We start from the raw sequence: 27,297 nt of genomic DNA on the forward strand, positions 1-27,297 counted from the left end.
GTTACAGTTATAGTTACATTGCAGTAATAAACTGTCTTCTACCCACTGCTGTGCTGTGAAATCAATGAATGTGGGAGAATTAACACAATACAAAGACGATACAAAGACAGTGGCTAGTACAAGATCAAATTTAAAGGAATAGTTTGAAAAGTTGGGAAATAAACTCATTCACTTTGTCAATAGTTAGATGAGAAGATTGATACCATTCTTGGATGGGAGATACAGTACGAATCAATCTTCTCATCATAACTCTAAGCAAATAAGTGTATTTTTTAAATGTCAAGCTATAGCTTTATAGCTGAGTTTTTTTATGCTCACCTTTGCATACAGGCTCTGTGCTGTTCCAGGTGAGGCCCTTACAGTATAACATTGAGGGCCCGTGTAGCCGAAAGCCACTATCACAGCTAAACGCTGCCCAGGAGCCGTCCTCATTCATGCTGCTCGTCCCGTGGGTAAGCCGCCCCGGGTTGGAGCAGCTGGAGCCTCAAAGAAGGGGAGAATATCATGGAAAGTGATTACAAGTTTGAGTCTGACCAGGGACCCTTATTGCCTTTGTTGTTGTTTCCTATCAACTCTCTACTGTGCACTGCAACAGAAGCAACATAGTATCATCTAAATGCATCTACTGACTAAAACAGAAACTGAAATCCTAAAACAAAAAGGTTTACAGCACATGCTTATGAATGAAGCTCCTCACCGACACAGACTGGGGTGTCCCGGGACCAGCGCCCAGACACACAGCTGTTGGTTTTGTATCCATGGAGCTTGTAGCCAGGATGACAGCGGAAGATCACCAGCAGTCCACCGTAACGAAAAAACGTCTGCCCGTTCTCCAGGTGTCTAAAAGTGCTGCATCCTTCAGCTCCCCACGCTGTAGGACAGTTTCACAGTGAATGTCTGCAGTTGTCTGAAAACGCTGATTACTCTTAGCAACACACAAGTCAACAATAAATTGAATTGAAGTCAGAAAATGAACTTGAAGAAGTACCTGGAGCGTAGATGCAGAGCAGAGCGACCAGTGCTGCCAAGAGCCCCATCTGAACTCCCAGATGGGATTGGAGGCTACAGAGAAGTACTTGGAGAGTGAAAAGTGGGAAGTATATGAGAGGTTGGAGATTGAGGGGAGGGGTGGGGAGATGCGGTCTGGGATTACTACAGGATGGACAGATGGGAGGAAGGAAGGGAAGAAGGAGGGGTAAGATGGTGCACAAAACACTCTGACAGATGGATGAGTAGGTATAAGGGGAGATGCTGTTTTTACCTGATTTAAAGTGAGTAGCAACAATTGAATGTGTTGCTTTAATATATATACTCAGACATAAGCAGTTTGACAAAAAACACTACAATCAATCAAACAAATAATTAGTCTCCACAAACCCCTGTTTGTCTCTCACCCTTCCCTTCTGTAGGAACCCTGCATCTAGAGAGTGTGTGTGTGTGTGTGTGTGTGTGTGTGCGCGCACGTGTGTGTGTGCATACTGCACAAGTTGTTCAGTAAAATCTGAACCCATCATTACTCAACCTGACAGGATGCCTGGGCCTGTTTTACAGCTCTCACCATTTGGTAATTATAGTGGGCAGAGTTAGGGTTAGAAGATATATAGATAGATAACAGAGTGAAGTAGAATATGAACACACACACAAACACACACACACACACACACACACACACACACACACACACACACACACACACACACAAAAACAACAATACAACAATGCATTAAAAAACAAGACAATTTATTCCTTTTTGGTAAACAGCTGAACACACACCAGCTGACACTAGCAGCAGTGTGTTTCTTCTTTTTATACTTCAGGTATCAATACATGTAATATTCACAGGTAACACTACAGTACTGACATGTAGGTAACAGTGCTACATCACACTGGTACTCCTGCTGTATATCTGTTGCACAATATGTTTCACACAAGTCTGCAACTCTGCTGTCAGACATTATATCTGTGCTAAATCAAACCGTACCTAAAGCTCGTAGTCCCAGAACCTGTTTCAGACTTTTTCTAGCAATTCATTTAGACTTGGTGGGGTTCTTGGTGACTTTCCTGTGTACTTTTATGCCCAGGACTTCCATCTTGTGTCCTTAGGCAAGACACTGATCCCCAAATTGCTCCCAATGGTCAGATCAGCACCTTGCAAGGTAGTTTGTGACTTGTAAAGCGCTTTAAATAAAAGTGATATATAAATGCAGCCATGTACCATAACATAATCCTTCTAAATAATGCCAAATTTCATGACAATCCATCCAACGTTTGTCAAGCCATTTCACGCCGAGAAGGCTATACAAATGGTGAATCATTAAGGTCTTTACTAAAATTGATGCCAATCCATCTGGTTGATGTGAAGATATTTCACTGTTGAAATTTGGCCTGCTGGTGGTGCTAGATGAAAGGTCAGAGGATCACCAATGTCTTTCAGATTTATCCTCTGGGGACTAGTAATGTCTGTAAAAGGTTTCATGGCAATAGGTCCAATATTAGTCGAAAAAGTTTGGGTGGATGCTACTTATGGATTGACATTGCCGTGCGTAAATCAATGACGATAGTGTGGCTAAAAACACTCCAACAAATGACAAAATGCAAAATACTTTTAAAGTGCATTGTATTTGTCTTTTAACAACTTAAGAAATACTCAAGTATTTTGTCTTTTCCCTACTTTCCTTCCTTCCTGCTGATCTTGCAGGGCTTCCACACTGTAGTATTCAGATTCTTCCCTTCACAAATGCTTCTCTCCATCCATCTTTCCGTTGAGTTGCTGATCCTTGTTGTCCAGTTTGTGTACCACTCTGAATGCCTCTAGGAACTCAGTGAAGTCTATGCTGCCATCCTTGTTGAAGTCGATACTTCGGGCCAGGTCATCGATGGTTCTGTCGTCGATGTCGACACCCAGGTGGGCGCTGAAGAGACGCCAGGTGTGACGAAACTCTTCGACGGAGATCAGACCTGAACAACACACAAACCCCACATCCTGAACTGTAAGGAATACATTTAGAATTTTCTGTTTTTAAAAGGTCCTATGACATGCTGCTTTTTGTGGTCTTAGTGGTCCCCTAATACTGTATCTGAAGTCTTTTTCCCGAAATTCAGCCTTGGTGCAGAATTACAGCCACTAGAGCCAGTCCCACAATGAGTTTTCCTTAGAATGTGCAATTTCTGTGTCTGTAGCTTTAAATGCTATTGAGGAGGAGAGGGGGGGCAGGGTGGAAGGTGGGGGTGTGGCCTTGACTAGCACCCTTTATATAGAGAGTGTGGCCAACTAGGGAATCAAATGTTCTGAGCGAATGAGCAAATGTTATACGATTGGTTCCGAGGTGGGCACATGTTTCGTGGACTTCATGTTTGATAGCAACATTCATCTGATTCCCATTGACATAGTGCAGGGAATAGTGGAAAAATGTAATAAATTATTTAAAAATTAGCGTACATTAGAAAGGTAAACACTGCTCAGAGACTTATTAGGCGACGTGGTCACTCACTACAATGGGCACTTTTTAGAGGCCCATTTACGATATAGAAGGTAAATTTACACTGGAATATTTCATTAAGGACCTTTTACATATTGACAAACGTTGATAATAACATGTATATGCCTGTTTATGGTGAAAATAAGCGATTTATTTCAAGATAGCATATTCACCCCATAGGGTTACACTGTAGAGTTATCGGACGTTGGTATCCAATATGGTGCCCATGATTTGAGTTGGCCACACTCTCTATATAAAGGGCGCTAGCCTTGACCAACTGCCACTTTGCTCTTTGGATGCCATGATGTCTCTCTCTTTCTCATGGGTGGGCCAAATTCTCTGGGCAGGCAAAGCAGAGAAAGGAGAGGTAACCTTGCTCCTTATGACCTCATAAAGAGAAGATTTCAGATCGGCCCATCTGAGCTTTCATTTTCTCAAAGGCAGAGCAGGATACCCAGGGCTCGGTTTACACCTATCGCCATTCTAACCACTGGGGGACCATAGGCAAGCTGGGGGAACGCATATTAATGTTAAAACACCTCATAAAGTGACATTTTCATGCCATGGGACCTTTAAAGAGATTTTTTTTTACCTGAATGGTCTTTGTCTATAATGTTGAATATTATCTCAATGTCTGTCCTGTATCTGAACAGAGTTTCCGCCAAGTTTGAAGTCACCTAAAAGGAAGAAAAGAAAAGAAAACAGTAGACATCTAAACAATAGCTGTGTTTGATAGAAGCAGGGGTCGAATATCAAGTATCACAAGGGAGAACGAAAAGGCTTGGGCTGCCAGTTGGATTGTAACATGTTTAAAGCTTGGTGCTGATCCTCAGGCAGACTAAATTAAGTGTCATTAAGTGCCCATATTTGTGTGCATATTGCATATTGAAATCTCACTTTTCTTCATTTAAATGCTCCACTCCATTTCATTGCATGCATTATCACATGCTTCATAAAATGATCCAACCTCTTTCACTTTCTGAGACTTAAACCTACTGACAGAAAAAACGACTGTCAGTGCTTAAATAAATGGAGTGGAGTAAAAAGTACATTTCCCTCTGAAATGTAAAAAAGTATAAACTTAAAATACAAAGATCTCAAAATACCCTTCAAGCACAGTAACCCCTCATTTCTCTGACCTGAGGCAGAGAAATCCCTGATTCCATATCCTCGAAGCAGGACTGATAGTCCACACTGCCATCTGGTGCCAGACGGGCTAAGTGTGGACGAAGTGTCCTCCAGGGCAGATCCAGTCTCAGCACAGACTCCAACACCTGAGCCCATTCACTGACTGACACACTACCTGAAAAAGATATGATTGCATATAAAAACTACTGTATACATGTCAACCTGGTTAAATACATGTAATAAGTAAGTGAAAAGAGCGCACCGGTATTATTCGGGTCGTACTGCTGGAGGCCAGACAGCAGCTCAGAGTGATGGGAGAACAGCTTCTCCTTCAGGGCCTTGAGAGCAGAGCCTTCAGCAGCTCGTACTCTGCAGACACACATGCAAACACAGGCCATTAACTAAGTGTGAGCTTTCCTACTTAAATGCTTAAATTCAAAATGCTTGTTTCGACCGCTCAGCAGTCCAAAACCCAAAGCTATCCAATTTATAACCAATTTATATATTTATAATCTAAAACAGACAAATGCGAATTTTACACAAACAAATGAACACCAGACACCTGTTGTACCTCTGTGTCAGGGTGAGTTTGCGTGTTGTGCGGCTGACTTGGTACTGGTAGAAGCGGGGAACCAGTTCTCGGCCCACTTTGATGTAGGCACCACGGTTGCTTCCCTCCTCATAGTAGTTTGACGCTGAGAAAATGGTGATCACCTGTAGAACAAACATGCACACATTTATTTCTCCAGACATTTATTGGGACTATCTCAGTGAATTTATAGCCACCCGTCTACCTGTCCACCATGACAGAGCTCGTATCCCTCCTGTTTGCACTCATGGGATCTGATGAGCAGCTGGAGTCCGTGCTGGAGCAGCAGTCTCTGGGTGACGTCAGGGCCGAAGTAGCAGCCTCCTCCTCTGAATGTGTTGGGACTGCAGCCTTTTTGGGTTTTAGGGTCACTCCACAATATATCCACTATCTGCAGCAGAGAGGAAAGCAGATACAAGTGGTGAATAAGACACAAAAGACATCAGTCGCATAATGTTCATCTGTTTCCCACCCGAATCCACTCCTCCGACCTGTTTCCATTCCCGATCATGTTGTGGAGGTGAAGGAGGGGGAACAGAGGACAGAGAGTCCAGGAAAGGTACTTGGAGGTCATTGATAGCGTTAGGCATGCTGGGAGAAGACGGGCACGGGCGAGGCGAGAGGCACGATGGAGTTCGAGGAGAGCAGAGCAAAGAGGAGGAGGACGATGATGAGGAGGAGGACGAAGTGGAGGCGGCGCTGTCTTGTCGGCTGTGCCCGCATCGCCTGTTTCTACAGAAGAAAAGGGGTAGAAGAGAGGGTCTGTCGCTTTTTAACAAGAAATCAAATTGTACATTTGTTCTGTCAGCATCTGTGGGCTGCTGTCAGACCTCTGGTGGGGGGTTCTTTGGTTCTTGCTGTGGCTGCGACTGCTGCTGGGACGAGAGCAGGCTGCAGATCTCAGTCTCTTCATCTGTCTGCAGGACTGGCCGATGTCCAGCTGCTCCACACTGCGTCTGGGAAACCTCAGGGCAGATTTCACCTAGGAAGAGCAGAGACGGAATGACAGAAATAAAATGAGGACAAAGGTATTTGTTTTCCATATTGAAGTTTAAGCTGACGTATGTCAAGTTTCTGAGGATAGTGGGTAACGTACAGTATGTTGTACAGGTTGTAAAGCTCTTTGAGGCAAAAACTGACTTGACTTAACAAATGAGCTTATACACATCCTTAGTACAGTACTACTTCTTATCTGAAGTAAATTAAAAAGGTAAAAAAAAAATCCAACCTAAAAATACACATAACTATTATACATACATAAAGATACAGATGATTTACTGCATTCTAGGAGCTACTTTGTGATACTTTGTGTAATAATTGTATATTTTGTTGCAAGTAATTTGCTGCATTTCCTAAAATTACTTTTAAAAATGTTATGAGAACATGTGCATTCAATTATAATTCAATGTGATGAATACATGCATGCTTATTTTTCATTTGTGTGACATTTTCAGGATCTTGGGCCATTCATTCAAAAGAATTAAAAAAAACACAAATTAACAAAAAAGGTATTTGATATACAGAACCGAATGTTGCTTAAACCCATGTAAGTATTTAGCATGGAACATGTCTGCTGGATATGAACAAAGCCAAAGTTAGCCATAATATCTGCATTGATGTGTGGTGGCAGTTATTTGTCAGCATTTAAAAAAGAAAAAAAAAGTTTTTCTAACCTCTAGTGGAAACATTGATTATTGCTGTTAAAAAAGTACAGCTGGAGGATAAAGGGTGGCTGCTTGTGTCCACTGACCTTGTGCCTCTCTATGGAACTGAGGAAGTCCAGGTCGGTCTGATCTGATATCCCTCCGTGAACAATCAGGATCTTTCCGTCAATGACTGTTGCGACGGGCAGAAGGCTGAAAACGTCCTGAAACAGCTGGAGGATCTCACGGCCATGAGCCTGCACACAGTCAGCCAAATTTGTAATGCACCCAGCTCCGCCAGCTCTGACAGTCAGCAGTTACATGCTGCAACCTGCAGAACGTGCAACTGAGTTCTGTACATAATAAACACAGAATAATGACATGTGTCTGGACTTGACTGTACCTTGTATTTCTGCATGACTTCTTTTGTGAACCCATATCTGAAACATCAATGTAAAAACATATTCTAATTTTACTACTCCCATGTTTTTGGTAAACCTAAATGGATACACGTTTTCTTCTTTCTACCAACCTGAGGTTCATTATGTGGTCTTCATGGTTTCCTCGATTCAGGTGCATGTAGTCGGGGTAAAGCAGCAGGTAGGCGAACAGGAGGATGACCACTTCGATAGACTTTTTCCCACGGTCCACAAAGTCCCCATTAAACACATATGGTGTCTCCGCAGAGGGAAGGCCATTCTGAGCAACATGCCGGAAAATCAATCAACTTAAAAGTGTATTTACATAAAATTGGATGCATCTGCATAAAACAACATTTCCCTGTAAAACTTGTAGTAAAGGATTCTAAAGACAATTGTTGCATAGAAGAAAACAAAAAGGCTTTACCTTATAAAATATTAGAAGTAAGTCATCAAGCCGCCCATGCAGATCACCTGTACCAAAAGGAAAATCACAGGATTGCAAGGTTTGGTATCTTATTTCTGGCTTAATTGATCTCTGGCTGATTTACAGAGGAGGTCTAGAATTCCTTAATGGTGTGAAAACACCTCAAGCCACTAAACAGTGTGTGTTTTCTGTTTTAGTCACAAGTATTCTTGAGTTTAATGAGATGCGAATCTGCAGGAGGAGGCAGCCGTGGAAGAGGAGTCAAGTGCCTGATCAGTGTGCAAATAAACAAGACCTCCATTCTTGGAACGCTGCCATTAAGATACAGAAAACTGTATTTAAAACACATTTGCAGACATCAGCGATTGCTTAACTGGTAAGCAGGTGATTAATGTATTCAGCAGCTCACTGTACTGTGCGATGTAGCAGGTGCACAAGCAGAAGCAAAACGATCAGACTGAAACGTTTGTTGTGTACTTAAAAATGACAAACGATTTTGAATCTTGAATTACCAAGTGAAACTGAGATCATGGTCACCCACCACATATAGTGATCTCATTGGTGTAGGATGTCGACAAGTGGGTGATGTTGGGCATCTGTTTGAGGAGCTTTTTGGTCTCGTACAGCAGCTGCAGAACATATCTGGCATGTAGAGTCTGCACGGAAGAAAAGTAATGAAGTCCCAGAAAGCACCCAAAATCTAAACCAAGACAATCAAAAGTATTCTGTACCTGCTGCTCCTTAAATGCACTAAGGAGAGCATTCGTATCAGAGACGGAGAGAGGAAACGAGAGCCGGGGCCCGGTGTACAACTCTGGAACAGGGATCATGTTGTAGCAGGTCTCTCTGTCTAACCAGGGGTCCACCACTGGGTCTAGCAGCTGGGAGATCAAGTCTGGAGAACACAGTGTGAGGAACTGTGAACGTACTTTCATACTATCATAGCCATAAAGCAGTCCTGCTCATTGATCTGCAACATTACCCGCCTAAAACCGGAGATACTGGAGAAGTAGACACCGTGGAATTACACAGTCGACAAATTGATATCACCTCACAGCAAACAGTCATCGCCCAACTGTAATAGTTCAGGTATAACCAGCACTGAAAGCAAAAAGTAGATTCCCCACACTGGTTTATGCTCCCATAATCACTTAAATTACCACACTTTTTTAATCCGTCATGGATATTTGTCAGGCCCGATAAAGGATTTAAACTATAGGGACTCCACAGATTTTACACACCAAAGTCTGTTTACAGATTTTGGGGAGTATGACTGAATATGTGGAAAAAGCCTTTTGTGCCTCTAGTTGTGCAACATCTGATAAGTGATGTCCTTACAATATTTCAGAAGGAACTATTTTACTTTTTAATCCACATAATTTATTTAATAACTTCAATTTCTGGATACTTTACAGATTCAGATTAATAAAACAAAACATAATCAACAAATTGATTATTTATAACCTATAATATGTATATTTTAATGCTAATAGTTTTGTGCTTTAACTTAGGTAAAATTTTGAATGCAGGACTTCCACTTCTCCCACCACTGCTGAACAGCAATCAGATTGTCTATCCAAGTAACATGAATGAAGTAAAACTCTTTAGTAGGTAAACAAAATGAAGGGTTTACCCAATGAGCTAAACACCCATACACAGATTTGAATTATCTATAATAAAAAACTGTTGACACAGCATCACATCCAGCTCTGTGTGAGCTCACTGTTGGATTAAAAGACCACTCCAATATGCTAATGAAAACCTCTAATTTATGCAAACAAACGAGGCATGAACAGACATCTACCTCCAGGCCTATTTCTCTTTTGTAAGTCTTTTGTCTATTTCCCCTTTAGTGTCTTTTAAATATCCTCTATTCTGTCACAAGCACACACACATGCACACACACACAAAGATGGTGATATAGTATTTATATAATGATGATATCATATTTATATGATAAATACAGGCAGCAAGAGTCTGGCCTCTTTGCATCACTTATGTTGACTCTATATAAAACCCACGTAGAGGATGAACAGTAGATGTTAAGCAATAAGGGCTGACCAAAGGATTAGCTCGTCAATGAAGCATTATGCTTTTTGCTGGATGAGCGGGTCAGTGCATACTTAAGCCACAGCTGTGTCAGTGCAACACACCAACACGTTGGCCTCCACGTTCACAGTAGTTGCTAAGCAACAGGGTATACGCAATATATTTTCTAATGTAGACCAAAACAGAGGCATCAAACAAAACAGGGGATAGTTTTCATGGAGGTAAAAAAAAAATACATCTACTGTATGCATAATCTTCCAAAAACCATTAAACTGCATCTGATAACTAATATACTAGTTGACATTACCATATTATTAACATTTCATCTCTCACTATTTGTGTTTACCTACAAATGAGTTGAAAACATCTTTCTTTAATCATGCAGTTTCACATAATAGCAAACCAGCTTCAAATAAACCTAAAAAAAGATGCTCAAAAGCTTTTAAAAAATATATACACAAATAAAAAGGCAAAATGGTGCAGAATAACTTGACAAATGTAAGTGTCAGCATGTCAGAGACACACATTAGGAGTGAGTGCTTTACATGCACAGTGCAAAAATAATGATGTAGAATACATTTGTCCTTCATTCATATCCATATGATCCTAACGATACGTTACTAAATGTGTTTTACGCCAAACTAAAATCTACTTTATCAAATGTCTGTAGCGGAGCGCTTCCCGGACTCAAAAAATTAGCTTGAGGTGCTCTTTGGAAGGGATAATCATAATGTAGAAACCAAAAAGGAAACTCCAAGGCACTCTCTTTTAGAAAAATACAAAGCCTTTATTTATGGCTTAGTCATCATAAATCATAAATCTTTCAGACGCGTTTCAGCATACAAGCCTTCGTCAGGGAGTCCCTGATCTACTTTACTAAATCTACTTTACTTCGGACATTTCCAAATAACAAGGATGAAGTCAGAGTTTTCAATACGCAAAATCTTATCTTTCCTTAATGTGGCAGAAAAAAAAAGAAGAGTATTTGGGCTCCTAACCTGGTCCATTTCCATTCAGCTGAGTGAAGTTGTCGAGCATGAAACTGAAGAAACTGGAGAGCTGAGGAAAGAAAAAAACAAAAGAAAAAAAAGGTGTTTTAAGCTTTCTGATGCTTCTGAAAATTAGCATCCATGTGTACTTTGAGGAAATGCCTGCGCTGAGAGTCACCTGGAGCTGGTCCTGTTCCCCGGCGTATTCAATGGACTGAAAGATGTTCCAGGTGTACCTGCGCCTCATCTCCAGACGGGCCATGTAGCGCCGGTACCATCGCTGGATCAAAACTGCTGCCTTCATAGCTATGACAAAACACCAGCTGTATTTTATTTTATTTTTTTACATTTTATATATTCACATTTTCTATAAATGGGAGACATGTTTATTAAATATCTGATTATCTGAACACATATACATACAGTACATGAATATGGCAAGTGAGACTCTTATCACAACACACACACACACACACACACACACACACACACACACACACACACACACACACACACACACACACACACACACACACACACACACACACACACACACACACACACACACACACACACACACACACACACACACACACATCTTTAGAGCAGGGTCTTACTCAGAGCTGGGCTGGGAGTCTTAACTGTGTCATCTGTGAGAAGAAGAAACTACAACTCAGCATAAGAAACTGGTAATTAAAGACAACACACACGCACAAAGAGAGATAACAAGACACAGGGGAGGTCACGATTATCAGTGGGACTGGAGAAACTAAGCAAATTAAAAGAGCTTTCAGGAGAAACAGCACTCATTTAAGAGAGACGGAGTGTGAAGAAAGAAAAGCACCACCTGTCAAACATCTGGGGTGTGTGCAACAAGTCGGAGGGAAATCTATCACAGCAAAAATGTATTACCATCAGATTCATTCTACACAGTGTGACTTTGAGATGCGTAACATACTAAACCATAATAGTACTGCCATGACATCTGCTAATAATACACTAAGGAGCACTACCCAAGTAATGTTACATAATGCTTCACAGAGGAGATCAACGAGACAAAAACGGAGCAAGAAAAGAAGTGCAACTAAGGATTATTTTATCATCGATTGATCGACTGATTAGTCTCTGAAATGTAAAAAGAACTGTGACCAAATTCTCATCAGAGTCCAAAATGACATTTTCTAATGTGTTATTATGTATATATAATGTGTATAATTGTTTGTTCGGCATTATTGCTTTACGAAAAGACTTAAATGACTAAATGATTATCAAAACATTTGTTTGCGCTCTAGTTTTTAATCTGGACTGAGGAGAAGACAACAGATATTTCTAGGATCTATATATAGGATTTATACTGTGAATGCCATAGTGTATGTAGGAATTACATGTGAAATCTTAAAATAAAAGCAACTTAAAGTCTGTAAAGACACAAACATATGAGTTCTACAATGTAAGATTTCAATTATTTCTAAGACTGCACTCCAATTAGTATCCAGGAATAGTTGTGCTCAGCTGGTCTATACCCACAGACTCTAATTTTATGTTTTTTTCACACCTTTCCTCAGGGGCAAAACATCCAAATGTAAACATAATCCAGCTGAAGGGAAGGAAAACTTGTAAGGACCATAATAACAGCTCCCTCCTTTAACACATATTTTTTTTTACCTGTCTCCACTCTTCTCCCTTGTTTCTCCGTAGCAACAGAGGTGCCACATCCCATGATGACCAACAAGGAGGTCCCAGGGGTCACATCAGTCCGTTTTTTCAAAGTTGAGTCCCATCTGGCTGGTGGCATGCGACTGCTTCCGTGAGAGAGTAAGATCATTATTGTCATGCTGCATCAGTCACTGGTTGTGTGAATGGGAGAACTGGCTTTCACTCTTTAGTTCAGATGTCTCCAGAACACTTTATCCAGTCTCACACCACAGCAGTTTACTTCAAGGAGAATTTCTGTCTTTAGTTGGTCACCTCTTGCAATCTTTAACTCTTTTCTGTTAAGCACACACTGCCCCATGTGTGTGTGAGTGTGAGTGTGTGTGTGTGTGTGTGTGTGTGTGTGTGTGTGTGTGTGTGAGAGAGAGAGAGAGAGAGAGAGGGTGGTGATGGTTTATGTTGGGCCAGCTGATCCATATGATTGGCCGGAAGGTCGACTTTTGTGTGACTGTATGGCTCTCCTTGCATGTTTGCTGCATTTGCCTTTTGCATTATCATGTGCATTATCATAATATGAATACATAATAAAGAAAAAAAGAAAGAAAAGGTTAAATAATTTAATTTATATTAATACGTTTGGATCATTTACATGTGTGTGTGTGTGTGGAGTGGGTTATATATGAACATGCATGTAATCAAGCGATCAATATAAAGTCATAATTGATCTAATTAGGGAAAAAAAAATGAAGTTAAGGCTCAATGGGTTTCCTTTCAGCGTATTTCAGCCCTTCAACGATGATCTGCAAATGTGCATCAAATTAGGCTTCGATATAAAAAACATATGCCACAATAACAAAGCATTGGCTGCTTATCACGCTTCAACACACTCAAACAACCCATGTTTGAACAGAAACATCTAACTTAAAAAGGAAAAGGTTGCCTATTGCGCATCACTTTCCTTTTCACAACGACGTGCTTATTTTACGCATCCGGTGCAAGTAAAAATCCTCTTAAGTGTTTTTGTTCCTACCTGCAGCTTGTATCCGCGCGATCCAGAAATCATGAAATTGGACACACAATTCATGCGATGCACACACAAAAAAACTTGCATCGAAAGTGCAGAAAAAAGTATTGCGCTACATATGTCTTCTAAGTGACTGATAGGTTTGAGTGAGGAAGATATTGGCGGCGATAGTGTTTCCAGAGGAGCTGTGGACGCCGCAGGAGCTGCTGCAGGAGGAGACGAGAGCGCACAGGAGGCGGAGGTGTCAGCAGGTGGATTTAAAGCACAGAGACCACAAACAGGATGGAGCGCCAGCTCGCTGTTCCACCTGCTCTGCTGTTCCTTCTTAACAGGCTACTTCTGAAACATATTCCTCAGGTACCATTTTCCACCGTGACTCATTTCACACTTGCATCACTTCTGTGCCCCTACCCTGACCCACCTAGCCAAATGTGGGATTATTTGCCAATTTACACTTTTTGCCTCTTGAAAAAAATGTGATGAAACTACTAGCCATGAGGATTTAAGTGCATGGTAATCAGGATGAATTGTAATGGTTGCAATGACCTTTACTCTGGCACCACCCTCAGGAAATCCTAACAAAGTTGTTTATTTTAACCCCAAGTTTCAGGGGTTTGTGAACAGCCTTTTGAATGGCTTCTAGAACGTTATGTAGACCTTTAGTGTCTTGTTTGATACACACCCAAATCTTCTTTTCAAAGTCAACATCCACATTTATGGGCAAAGTAATTAAAAAGTCTAATAACGAAGGTTTACATAAAAACGTTTTGGGAGAAGCAGACCTATAAAACTATGGGTTGAGATTTCAGGACAGAGGTTTCAATTTACATTTAAAGCAAGCAGTAGGGCTACCTTTGCTCATGGTAAGGACTCACTCCCATTTTTTTTTTTGAATGCAGACTGGAGCTGACCCGGAAGTGTCAGCTCCAGTTACTGCAATTTGTCTAAAAGAAGATAAGACAAGGCCTGAAATCATGTTAGCAAAAAATTAATAAAATAAAAATAATGCAACCAGAGTAATCAAGTCATTCCTGGATGTGAAGTTTGCATCCAAAACTTGTAATAAAACCTGCACCCTGTTAAATCATGTAAATAATAATCATCAGCTTTAACTTACTCCATGTGATTTTACTTACTCAACAGTAGCATGTACAACTTGCATCTTGTATTAAAAAGGCAACAGATTAAAAATTTAAACTCTTTAATGATTAAAAGTTAATAAAACTGACATTTTCCAACTCTTCATGCAGCAGCTTTTGTATAAATCCGCTGTCGTACAAGTGAGACAGCAGCACTGATCTCCTGCAGAGTGATCACTTGTAGTCTGTTGCTTTTTGACAGCCGGGAAGCCTCGGAGCTCACCAGCCTGAGCAGAACTGGTTTGGGAAAACGGAGTCGACTGGCCAGGAAGTCTCGGCTCCTCATCCCAGCTGGACTGACCTGCAGAAGGGATGCAAAGCCACAGGTGAGTTGCATTTGGAAAGACAGAATGTTTAGGATCAACTGTTCTATTAAAAGTCATCCCATGAAAAGCAATAATGTTGGGTCAAGTTTTAAACAACACGTGTCCTTGCGAGTTACTGCTTTTGCTGTACTTCTCACCTCTTTATGAGCTCTGTAGAGGAGAGTGGAGTGAGCTTGAATCCTCTTCTTTCTTTGTGGAGGAATCCTACACGCTGCTCGGACAGAAGCCTTCATTTTGCTGTCAGTTTTGTAAAAAAAAAAAAACACACTCGTAAAAAGAAATCAATGGATGAGATTGCACACAGTAGCCTTTTTCAAAAGGCCACCAAGAATGACAGCAGATAGAAAAGATTGTGGGAGGAAGAAAAAGGATGTTTTAATGAACACAAATTGAAGACAGCTTTGCTTAATTAGGCTTAATTACTTTCACCCAGCAGGCTTTGAAACCCTCGGTGGAGTCTTTGGCGTGAGTGTCTACAGTGGACACGTGTATGGGGTGCCGTTTGTGAAGCGGCTCACGCTGACAATAGCAGCAACATTTTGTCACATTTAGCTTCAAACAATGTTTAAAAAACTGGTATGAATTTTTGAGGCTCACAAACGGCACCCCATACCATACACGTGGTCGTGATCATTTTTAACCTTTTAACCCACGACAATTTGTGCTGAACATTTGAATGCGGTGCCTGCTGTTATCTTATTCTTGAGATAACAGAAAATGTAGAATCCTAATCATGATTACGTCTTGCAAAAAAAAATATTTTATTATTCTGGAGTGGAAGACTTGCAGGCGTTTTTCTACATTCAGGCTTTCCCTTCTTATCAGAGAAATAAACTCAGATGAGCAAAATTGTTGATTTATTTTGAAGATTTTTTTGTCTTTTCTCTCATTTTACAGGATATTTAGAACACGTAAGTTGTGAGAAGTTGTAGATTTGTAGAGGGGATATTGTTTTAAGTAGATCTTTTTCTAAGGTAAACTTTTTTATTTGTTTTAATGGTGTCTATTGTTAACATTGACAGTCTATTAATCAAGTTCTTTGGCATATCAACAATATGGATTACATTACTGGATTACTGAGCATGATGCTTATATTGATTTAGTTATATGCTCTCTTTTGACATAAACAAATAACATAAAGACTTTTTGATAATAATCAAGAAAGTTCTTGTTACTGTACAGTACATATCGGCTAACATATATCAATATATTTGTGAAATCAGGCACTTTGGGCTCTGCTGAACATGTTTTTCTCCTTCATTTTTTAAATAAATGTAAATGATCTAAACGTATTAATATAAATTAAATTATTTAACCTTTTCTTTCTTTTTTTCTTTATTTATTACGTATTAAAATTATGATAATGCACATGATAATGCAAAAGGCAAATGCAGCAAACATGCAAGGAGAGCCGTACAGTCAGACAAAAGTCGACCTTCTGGCCAATCACATGGATCAGCTGGCCCAGCATAAACCATCACCACCCTCCAGCTCTCTCTCTCACACACACACACACACACACACACACACACACACACACACACACACACACACACACACACACACACACACACACACACACACACACACACAGGCTTTTGTTTTTATCTGCAGGATTTTTGACTTGACCCCTGTGGCTGTGAAGTGATTTCCAGAGTGTATAGTGGTCAATGATGGTGGTGGGTGAACAGCTGTAGGAGGGGCTTTGTCAGATAAGGATGGCATTAGGTAAAGCCATTAGTGTCCCGTGGATTATTGTAATCCAGCCTCTCTATCACGGCTGGCTCGGTTGCTCAGTGTACAGTCAGTGTCGTCTGGTTTGGAGCGGGTTGGAAGATGGCTCTCTACGTGCAGCGTTTCCTGCTGGCCCTGCTTCTTCTGGGAGCTAACGGTACGATTTCAGTCTTTACACTCATTTTTACCTTCTGCTGTTGAGTTGTGAACACATAATCTATGTGATATAGAATTGTATCATCAGAAAACCTCTGAAACTCTGACAAACTGACCTTGAAATCTTGTTAAAAGATAAACTGATTCCTAACTAAGACGTTGACAGTATATCAGATTCCCTCAGTAATCCTTGGGATTATTATTCATTGTTTTCTTCAGTGACACTGTACTTGATTCTCTGTGTCTGTGTTGTGTTTATTTGCCTTTCCGTAATGTGGTTAAATTGACCGATTAATGCACAGATTTTGTTTGATAGAGTGGGTGATTAATGTGTCCTAACAGTCCTTTTTTTTTTCTCCTCTGTGCTTTCTGTCCATTTGCCTGAACAGTGTTCATCAGCACTCACGCTCAAGAGGTACTGTACGAAGAAACCTCCGAAAAATGTCAGAGATGAGGTGTTTGCATAAAATCCAGTTCAGCTTTTTTGTTTAAACACCTTTAGATCAGCCACACCAGAGACATTTCTTCTTGGAGTTTAGCAATCTCTCTCCAGTGGTCATTGATCAATGTCAAATTATTTTCATTGAAAAAAACACTGGGAATCTGCTATAGATATGAGAAGGTCATTCATGGAATTATGCTTTTCACATTATTTATTTGCAAACCAGCTGTATTTTAAAATCATGGCATTTATATTTTGGGGATTTCTGCTGACACTACATTGGATTACATGTATTAAGTACTCTTTGTGTGTGTTTATATGAGGCGGGAGTGTCTGAGGCGTGGACCAGCAGGTCTTGCAAATGTGATTGTGAAGGAGGAGAAGCCCCGACTGAGTTTTCCTCCATTGGGACCGGCTCTTCCATGGTGCGAGGAGTGGACTGCATGCCAGGTAACAACTGTCCCCCTCTCTAAAGGAAACCAGTTTTTTGTGTGCCAGTTACCTGTAACTTTCTTAAAAGTACACACGTTCATTAGTGAAAGATTTTTTTTTTGTGGATTTCACATCACATTTTTACTGAGCACAGATTTTCTCATTTCTCTAATGAGGCCCCTCTTTGACCTACTAATTAAGTGACTTTTGTTGATTAGATAATAATTGAATCATAACAGTACTGGTAACAAGGACTACATTGTGATGGCAGTCTTAGATTCAGATAATGAACATGCAAAGCTGTGAGCTGACTGAGAGAGTGGACGAGGACATGAATCATATGCTGTATGTCCGACTGTTTAATCTGCTGGAAATCTAGTATACAACGCAGTATGTTGTGTTTATAACATCCAAAGAAAGTAAATTTACTAAAATATAATGCAAATATTCACATTTGAAAGGCTGAAACCTCCAATTGTTTGCAAATAATTGACTATCAAAACAGTTGCCCGTTAAATTCCTGTCGATTGACTAATTGATTAAGGATCTACAATGCAGATAGAGATTTGTAATGTGTGTGTGTGTGTGTGTGTGTGTGTGTGTGTGTGTGTGTGTGTGTGTGTGTGTGTGTGTGTGTGTGTGTGTGTGTGTGTGTGTGTGTGTGTGTGTGTGTGTGTGTGTGTGTGTGTGTGTGTGTGTGTGTTTGTGTGTGACAGAGAGAAGTGGAGTCTTTATATGTAAATGTACATGCATGACAGCATTAGAGTCCAGATTTGACGCCACAGGGTGGACATGCTTCACTGGACAAGATGTTGCAGATGGAGCAATGAAAAGACCTCCGCCAAGGCTGCACGGCCCTCTAAATGTACTATTTCAAAAATAGAAAATGTGGTTTACATCTGGATCTCAATCTGCATCAAAACACACACAATATTGACAAACATGTGATCCATGATCCGGATTGTTTTCATTGATTCTTGAGCTTGGATACAGCAGTTGACAAAGTAATGAAGTTTTTGATCATATACGGCAGCCTCGTTGGGCCTGAGATATAAAGATCATACTTGAATCCTATCAGGCTTGAAGAGAAGAGAAAGGCAGAGCTGATGTACAGTGAAAGGGTTTTCCTCAGGGTATCAATGTGTGTCAACTGAGCCACAAATCACATGGCAATGGGTGACGGTGAAAGAAATGTTCAGATCACGGGGCTTGTGTAATCGCACAATCACAGAAACCAGTAATTACAGTACCACGACATGGACGTGGTGATGGTAAATGATGTGTGAGACAGGCTTTCCTACACGGCCTCACGCCTTAATCCACCTCAATCTATCGTGTCTCACCTCTCTGTTTTCTCATTAATTCAGCCATCTGAATGTGTTTTATTCTACTCTTGAAATACATTAGGGAGGGCTATAGAGTGACTCGCATTACTGTTATGTAAACACTTATCTCCTGACTCACACAGGCGCTGCTGCTGCTGCTGTATGCATTGTAATACTGGGATTAGACAGGATGTGACCTGCTTAAGCCAGTAGTAAACAAAAGCGCAGCAGGTTTCTGTTCCACGTATCAACAGCTGATGTTATTTCTGAAACTTAAGTAGGGAAAAAAACAACTCACTCGTGCAGCTCTCTCCTCTCTCCCATTCATGTATTTATAATTTGTATTTGCTAAGTCAACAAAGGACTTGCTCTTGTGTGTTTTTAGTGGAAGTGAGAGGGCAGATTGACAGATCAAAACATGGGAGCAACGTGGAGCTAAAGCTGTGGAGAGTAGAACATGACCATCTGTCCGCCTGCTGCCCTAATGGACATCGCTGATCTCTCACTGTGAAGAATTAAACAGCTGGCTTTTAGCATGGGATATGGGTCATACTGGGTCTGCTAACAGTGGGGACTGTAGGAGCGGGAGGATGTGAGGATGGAGAGATGGAGAATTAAGCACCTAAAGGCTTATAGTGATGATCATTTGCTGGTTACATTTCCGTTTTTTTACTGCTTAGCTGTTGGCAGACATGTTTGTGTTCTCCTCTGTCGGGATGGCGAACTTGAAATCCATGTAGCCAGGGGGTCTTTGAAAACAATGCTATTAACTGAAAAAACAAAAGAGATTTACATTAAGACCTCTGTTTTATAATTGTGTCTCTGATCCTCCTGCAGAATGTCCGTATCACAAGCCTCTGGGCTTTGAGGCCGGATCGGTGAGTCCAGACCAGATCACCTGCTCCAACGAGGACCAGTACACCGGCTGGTTCTCCTCATGGCTCCCCGGCAAGGCCCGGCTCAACAGCCAGGGCTTCGGGTAGGTACAGGCCAACATGTAGACTTTTCTGGACTATTCTGTCCTCAAAATTTCTTTTAGTTATGTAGTTATAGCTGCATGCGTTTTTTAATCACTGAAGATTGCCAAAACCTATATTTGTTCTAATTTAAACTCGCAAAATGTTTTTGCCAAAGATGGTCAACTGCTCTTACCCTAAAAAATAAATGTCTGGACGCTTTCCATCTGTGAGTAACCGTATTAGAAAAAAAAAATGAAGTCAAAAAGAGATATGTTACCCATTTATCATTATGCAAGATGCACTTGGTAAGGTTGACATTCCAATATGCTCTTGCTTAAAAACATTACAACATAAATAAGACAGGCAATGCAAGAACAGATGAAACTACAGAAACTGGAGCCAGAGGAGCTATTATGCTCAGTGTAAAAGGCTCTGATCTGCTTTAGTTCCCCCCCACTCCTATTCTATTATGAAACCACACAACACAAGTGGGATTTGTGTTATGCACTGGGCCGGAAACTGAATCTCAATCCTGAATATTTTATTGTCACGTTTGCTTGTTGCTGCCTGCAGTCACGTCCAGGTGTACTTCAAGACCCCATTACATCACTATTAAGTGTGGTTACAGGTGCAACCGAGCACACCTGTGACCACACCCACCCACACCTCTGCTGGGTGTGAAAAAGGTTTGGAGCTTTCAACAGAAAGGTTTTTCTTTTTTTTTTTTTTTTTTTTTTTGAAGCCTGGTCTACAGAACATAAATACAAGAGTAATTATAATAAATAAATAAATAAACAATATCATTTTAAGTACAGACTTTTTTTGCATTTACTGTATGTGGTATGCGCCTTAACCAGGCGACCCAGATTATAGATTCTCATTTGGTTATTCTTTTCTCAGATATTTCCTGAAAAGTACAGTTTCGGTATTACAACCAAAACAACTTTGTCACTGAAAACATGTGTCATGTCACAGTGAGAAAAGTACCGGTGTAAATAATACAATAATGATGGCTAAATAATACAATAATGATGGCTTAATAATACAATAATGATGGCTAAATAATACAATAATGATGGCTTAATAATACAATAATGATGGCTAAATAATACAATAATGATGGCTGAATGTCATTTAGTTGCTGGTGTTGTGCATGCTGACTCGCTGTCACACTCATGACTTACTGGGACCCCTAAATAGAACAGAGCCAACAAATAATATGGTCAGTAACACCTGTGCTTTTTCCTACTATAACAAGTCAAAATATCTGCAAAAAATGCCTCCAACCAGCTCTAGTTATGCATCTTTACATACTTCTCTGTTATCTGCTCTAAGACTGTGACCCCTTGGGGTTCCTCAGAGAGGGGGGCTGCCAAATTATTTAAAAACAATTTTTTTGAAAGTTTATTTTTTCAAAAATGTAAATGTACATTAATATGAATCCACCATATTAATAGCGAAGATAAATTTGCCTATTTGTAAAAAAATATATATATATAGATAAGCTTATAGGTAAGGTAGCCACTATGGTAGCCGTACAGTTAAGCTTTAAGATTCATTCATTCATTCATTCATTCATTTCCCTCCCCAGACCCAGTTTAATATGTAACTCAATTGTAGACAATATATATTTAGTAGGGGGTCCCTACTCAGTCTCTCTTTCAGCTAAGGGGTCTTTGGCCTAAAAAACATTGAAGACCCCTGCTCTAAGAAAATATCAGCAATCACCATGTGTGCATGCGTTGTAAACCAGCCTAACTGCTGCATTACGTCCGGTGTTTGTGTTCCTCCTGCAGGTGTGCCTGGCTGTCTAAGTTCCAGGACAGCAGTCAGTGGATGCAGATCGACCTGAGGGAAGTGATGGTGGTGTCGGGGATCCTCACTCAGGGCCGCTGTGACGCCGATGAGTGGATCACCAAGTACAGCGTTCAGTACCGCACAGACGAAAAACTCAGCTGGATCTATTACAAAGACCAGACTGGAAACAACAGGGTCAGTTGAACCCGGTCAAAAACACTATAGAGTATACGAGACACAAACTAAACGTGAGGTAACATCTCTGTCACCACTTGATTGGCCTGTTGGGGATGTCATTAATTCACTTCACATTTTAAACTTTTACAGGTTATACTTTTAAAACAACAACAACAACTTTGTTACAAAAATGTGATGAAATCTGACCTGAAATCTGATGATCTGTTATCATCTTGTTAATAATGGCTCGAAGACATTAATATATTGGTGTCATAATATATTTTTGAAATTTAGTTTTGAAATGTGTTCCTTGACAATGTGTTTGATTTTCGATGTTTCACCTACAATACCACTCTTGTACAGATTCATGTGTCGTGAATCAAATCTATTTTAGGTTTTGGCCTGTTGCTCTGAAAAAAAAACAATTGGGAGATGTTACCTTGACATTAAAGTTGTGATTTTTCACTATTTTCTGATGTGTTATTGATTTAACAACTAATTGATAAATCAATAATGAAAATCATCGTTTGCTGCAGCCCTATATATTATAATCATAATTGATATTATTAGTACTAACTGTAGTAACTTTTGAGTCCGTTTTAGTCACTATAATGTATAAATTAATCCATCCTGACCTTTCACTCCCTCTCTCTCAGGTGTTTTACGGAAACTCTGACCGGTCCTCGTCTGTTCAGAACCTCTTACGGCCGCCCATCGTGGCGCGCTACATCCGCATCCTCCCCCTTGGATGGCACACACGCATCGCTCTGCGTCTGGAGCTGCTGCTCTGCATGAGCAAATGCAGTTGAACCTTTCCTCCCCGCCATCCCCGAGGCCTTGTCCCAAAACCTTATCTACACCTAAATCGCTCCATCGTCAAAGTGTGAGGTCTGTTATTGCATCCACAGATTTGGACCCCCTCCAGCTACATGTATTAAACCACAAGTTGAAGACAAAAACATTCTGTTTTTAAAATACAAAAAAAAATATTTATGTGATGTGCTAAATGAGCTTCATTCACTGCACTCTCCATTTTCTATGTTAAACCACTCTCATACTCTCATACTGGTTCCATTTGCAATGAAATGGCATAATTTCCAAGCAATAATTAGAGAGAGAGAGAGAGAGAGAGAGAGAGAGAGAGAGAGAGAGAGAGAGAGAGAGAGAGAGAGAGAGAGAGAGAGAGAGAGAGAGAGAGAGAGAGAGAGAGAGAGAGAGAGAGAGAGAGAGAGAGAGAGAGAGAGAGAGAGAGAGAGAGAGAGAGAGAGAGAGAGAGATGCTATGGAGGTTGTATCCAATGGTCTAAGACAAGCTCTTCCAATACATTTCTGTCCTGTTAAATTCTGTCTCCTTCTCCTGATATTTAACAGTTAGGACCTCTTAGTCAGTCTTTCCTATTATAAGACTGGTGATGTGGTGATATTCTACATGTTTCTTACTGTCAACAAATCCCATAAAAAGACCAAAACCAACAATAAATTGATCCTACCAACAAGTATTGTTTGTGTGACCAAAGCCATATATGTTATTTTTAATATATTTATTTTTATTACTCCCAAAAAATATTAAAAACACATCAATGAGCCACACTGTTGCATATATGTGACACATCTGTTCATTACAAAGAACATAGGCACTGTAGTTTTGAGTCAATAACATATACACAAGATCCTGCTGCTCTAAATACTCAATGGTTCAATGTGAAGAAATGTGTATTAATGCCCAGCAGAAAATAGTCCCCAACAAATGCACTATTTACTCCTATTTGAGTAAATGTTGCTAAAAACTACAGTGCCCAGCTGATTTAGAAAATCACTTAGCCTTTTTAAAAAGTATATAATTGTGACCACCTTTAAAAAATAAAATAAAAATCATCTTCAGTTTGAACAAATGGTCTTAATTCCGACAAATGGTCTTAGTTCTGAGTGCCACAGACAGGATAGAGAAGCCAGAAAGTGTTGAGAAAATGACTAACGCGTTGTTGATTTTGGTATTTTCATGGGATTTTTTGATGATAAGAAATATGTGGAATAATGCCAGACTTTTTCTTTAAATAAACCTGTGATTTCACTTCCTGTTTTCTCTTTTTGGTTTGTAAACATGCATCATTTTTACCGGTATCAATCTTCAATGCTATATAAAGATCAACTAATGGAAAATTCACTAATGTTCAGATGGGGATTTGTATTGTGGTTTACTCCTGTTTTTTTCTGTAACATTTCAATTCAGTTTCCCATGGTGCTTTGGGGATATTGTTAGATGTCTAAACTATTTCCTTGATTAAATGAATACTTGTGTCATGTCCGTACTCGTGTTGTGTCTCTGCTACAAAACAAACATATGAGCTGTTCAAAAATGTACAGTTGGCTTTTATTATGAGACCCTATCATTTTTAAAGTAGAACGGTCAGTATAGATACACTCTATGATTTCTATTTACACCCTGTAAGAAGTGGGAAACTGCTTAATGAAAAAAAGAACTGATGATTTAGGAAACACATTCATATTTGTGGACAAAAATTCTTCTCATCTCAGTTGTCAGTGTAAGTGACTTGCTTGGGGTTGAAGCCTCCATTTCCATCTGAAGTGTTGAGTCAGTGAGCTAATATAAGGCTTCAGGGCACTGGCAAGGCAAGCTTTATCATCACTTTGTCGCAATAATGATATAAACAAACCCACGTCAGCAGTCATTTACAATCGTTAGCAATCAGGATTTTCAATAACATACAACATGGGTTGTATATTGTATATCAGTTTTACATCGCCATGTTCAAGGACATATTGAAAAAAAAAAAAATTCCAGAGCGATGTCTTCATATTATATGTGGACACTTCTCTTGCTTTAATCATGGAGAAATCCTTCTCTTTGCTATATTTGGCTCTAATTTAAATAGCCACTAATTTGGCTAGTACAGTCTGCATCAGTCTGAGTCTATTTCTGGATGTTATTGCTTTCAATCAGCTGTGTAGTCAATTGGTTTATTCTTTTTTTTTTTGCTTCCGTTGTTTTTTTTTTTTTAACCTTTCGACAGATGAGAAACAAAATACATGAATTCTCCAAAATTCGCTTTTTAGTCCACAGATGTCAAAGATGATTTTACAGAAATGCATCCGTCCTTCTTTCCTTTGTTCCCTGCTTCCGTGATACAAAAGCTTTTCTTCTTTATTTTAAGCTTTAAAGCCACAGAGGAAGGAGAAGGAATGAAGGGTGAAGGTCAGACTGGAAGAAACACTATGCAGATTTTTTGCCTAGGCCACTAATAGGGTTTTGTTCTATATATTGTTTTTAATTATACATAGGTCAGTAGACAAAGTAAACGATTTTATGAATAACCTAGTTAAGTAAAATCATCCCTGATCATGATAAAAGTTGTAATGCGAATACAGCAGGAAAACAAAATTCAGATTTACAAAAGGCATTTACAAAAACATTGATAACAAAAGCTTTTAAAATTGCACACAGAAGAATGTAAACACACATTAAAGGATAAGTATGGTGTTCATATCTTTCAACAAATCCCATAAAAAAACACAACCAACAATGTGTTGGTGGACCCAAAACAGCCCTGCGTTAAAACAACAGCAAGAGGCGTATTGTTTCAGGTAGCGGTGAGACTTAAAATAATTAACTGAATTTAATACTTTCTATTGATCCCCAGTGGGGAAATTACAATTTACACTCTGTTTGTTAGAAATCAATACACACACACACACACACACACACATGTTCAGGACCTATTCATGCACAAATAGCGAGATGTCAGAGTGGGCTGCCAGTGCAGGGAGGGTATGGTGCCTTGCTCAAGAGCACCTTGGCAGTGCCCCTGAGGTGAACTGGCAACCCTCCGGTTCCCAACCCAACTCCCTACAGACTGAGCTACTGCCACCCCAAATATTTAACATACTGTAAATAGGATCCAGAGGGTCCAGTTTGAGTGAGAGATTAATGCGTTTAAAGGCTTATTAGATGTCAAAACACTGCACAGCAGTTTATAATACTCTGAGACAGGATGTTACAACACTGGAATGTATCACTGTGGCAATTATTTTATCTATCGTCTAACAGTTGTCAGACAAGCAGAAGAAATACAGCTTTCACATTACAGGCTACATGTAATCTAATACAAGTAATCTACCATCAAGGTGCAAAGTTGTTAAACCTTTTTTTGCCTGCAATCATGCGTTGTTTTGCCGGAGCCCCCTGCGTTGGCACTCCAAGTCTGTCTCTCAATACTTTCTGCCTTGCCAAGCAGCATTTACAGCAGCAGGATGGTGTATGTGTGATTGATTCTAAATAAACTACAGAGCCCATATTCATAGTAATGAAGAAACATGTCACCCAGTACAACACAGTGGCTCACTAATTAATAGTTGTTGGACAACTATGGCACAGAGCAATAGGCTATATTCGGTTTTGGATACAGAGACAACACTTGTCATTAGGTTTGATTCATTGTTGGTTTTGGTCTTTTCATGGGATTTGTCGACATTAAGAAACTATTAAGTTCCACCAGACTTAACCTTTCAGTTAAAGGTTGTAGGTGAGGTATGCCTTTTGCAGAATGCACTCCTACTATCTCGCACACTTAGATGTTGTAATTGAGTTAGCCGCCACCAATGGCCGCCACGGTCTTGATGTACGTTACTTGCTGTTAAGGCTGTAGACAAAACCAACATGGCAGCACAGAGCTGGAAAGCTGTTGTGGCTGATAAATGAACTGAGAGACTGAAAGTGGGGCTTATTTTAAAAATGGGGACACTAAAATTGAGACATAAAGTGAACTGACAATTACTGTATGTAAAACACAGAGCCTAACAGTCTCACTCTGGCTGTTCTGCCACCAAACCCTGTTGACAAATAGCCTAACTTGTCACAAAACGTCAAAACTGATGTCATGAGGGTGATGTGCAGATTTGTAGGTAATTTCCAAGATTTTTTTTTTGTCCACTTTGGCCCACAAGTATTCATCAATATTTCTTTACATTTTGATGAGAGAAAAAAAAAACAGAAAAAAAGGTAAAAATAACACAACGTGAAAATCTGTTAATAACATATCAAATTGAACAAAAAAGGACATTCACCATTATTAAATATTCCTTTTGACATATTGTATTATCAACACATAAAGATCTATGCATTTCTTTGTGTCGAAACTAAAGCTCTTGCAATTACACATTTAATTCTATATTACCTTATAATATTCCCATATAGCCTACATACTGTGTCATTTATAGCTTATATCCTTGAATTTAAAACAAATAAATATTTAATAAATAATGTTGATATAAATCTTTTTTTGTTGTTGTTGTTCTTATCAAATATCCGAGCTTGAAAAACATTTGAGTTTATCGGCCACCGGTGTGACAGCGGCTGTCTCATGTGTTGCTTTGCTGTAGTGTCCTGTGAGCAG

General features: G+C 39.8%; 2 protein-coding genes across 4 annotated transcripts; one reads left to right on the forward strand and one right to left on the reverse strand.

Annotated features, from left to right (window-relative positions):
* Positions 1 to 1,809: 1,809 nt before the first annotated feature.
* Positions 1,810 to 13,682, reverse strand: ppef1 (protein phosphatase, EF-hand calcium binding domain 1). 3 transcript variants are annotated; one of them, XM_028585596.1, is made up of 19 exons: positions 13,407 to 13,682; positions 12,389 to 12,522; positions 11,341 to 11,373; positions 10,902 to 11,029; positions 10,733 to 10,793; positions 8,417 to 8,580; positions 8,227 to 8,341; positions 7,686 to 7,732; positions 7,372 to 7,538; positions 7,243 to 7,279; positions 6,947 to 7,096; positions 6,027 to 6,178; positions 5,688 to 5,928; positions 5,402 to 5,587; positions 5,170 to 5,321; positions 4,870 to 4,976; positions 4,619 to 4,782; positions 4,072 to 4,156; positions 1,810 to 2,958 (listed from the first exon to the last, which is right to left on the reverse strand). In XM_028585596.1, the coding sequence occupies exons 2-19, from the start codon at positions 12,516 to 12,518 to the stop codon at positions 2,732 to 2,734; spliced, it is 2,346 nt and encodes a 781-aa protein (XP_028441397.1). In that variant the 5' UTR covers positions 12,519 to 12,522; positions 13,407 to 13,682; the 3' UTR covers positions 1,810 to 2,731. The 3 variants fall into 3 exon arrangements, with proteins under 3 accessions (XP_028441397.1, XP_028441405.1, XP_028441388.1); XM_028585604.1 differs by having other exon boundaries at positions 5,179 to 5,321; positions 12,389 to 12,525; XM_028585587.1 differs by having other exon boundaries at positions 12,389 to 12,525.
* On the forward strand, positions 13,683 to 22,926 carry rs1a (retinoschisin 1a). Its single transcript, XM_028603860.1, has 7 exons — positions 13,683 to 13,757; positions 14,742 to 14,865; positions 17,145 to 17,170; positions 17,521 to 17,647; positions 19,792 to 19,933; positions 21,710 to 21,905; positions 22,544 to 22,926. Exons 1-7 carry the CDS (start codon positions 13,683 to 13,685, stop codon positions 22,694 to 22,696), a joined length of 843 nt encoding a protein of 280 aa, XP_028459661.1. The 3' UTR covers positions 22,697 to 22,926.
* The last annotated feature ends 4,371 nt before the right edge of the window (positions 22,927 to 27,297 follow it).

Source organism: Perca flavescens, chromosome 1 (genome assembly GCF_004354835.1).
Source record: "Perca flavescens isolate YP-PL-M2 chromosome 1, PFLA_1.0, whole genome shotgun sequence".
In the NCBI taxonomy this organism is placed as follows: domain Eukaryota; kingdom Metazoa; phylum Chordata; class Actinopteri; order Perciformes; family Percidae; genus Perca; species Perca flavescens.

Coding starts and splice junctions, on each gene's coding strand:
- ppef1 (XM_028585596.1), bottom strand. CDS start 12,518: ATGCCACCAGCCAGATGGGACTCAACTTTGAAAAAACGGACTGATGTG. Junction 7,539..7,685: donor TACTTCTAATATTTTATAAG/GTAAAGCCTTTT, acceptor CATGTTGCTCAG/AATGGCCTTCCCTCTGCGGA. Junction 6,179..6,946: donor GTTCCATAGAGAGGCACAAG/GTCAGTGGACAC, acceptor TGCTCTTCCTAG/GTGAAATCTGCCCTGAGGTT.
- rs1a (XM_028603860.1), top strand. CDS start 13,683: ATGGAGCGCCAGCTCGCTGTTCCACCTGCTCTGCTGTTCCTTCTTAAC. Junction 13,758..14,741: donor TTCTGAAACATATTCCTCAG/GTACCATTTTCC, acceptor GCTTTTTGACAG/CCGGGAAGCCTCGGAGCTCA. Junction 14,866..17,144: donor GAAGGGATGCAAAGCCACAG/GTGAGTTGCATT, acceptor TTGCCTGAACAG/TGTTCATCAGCACTCACGCT.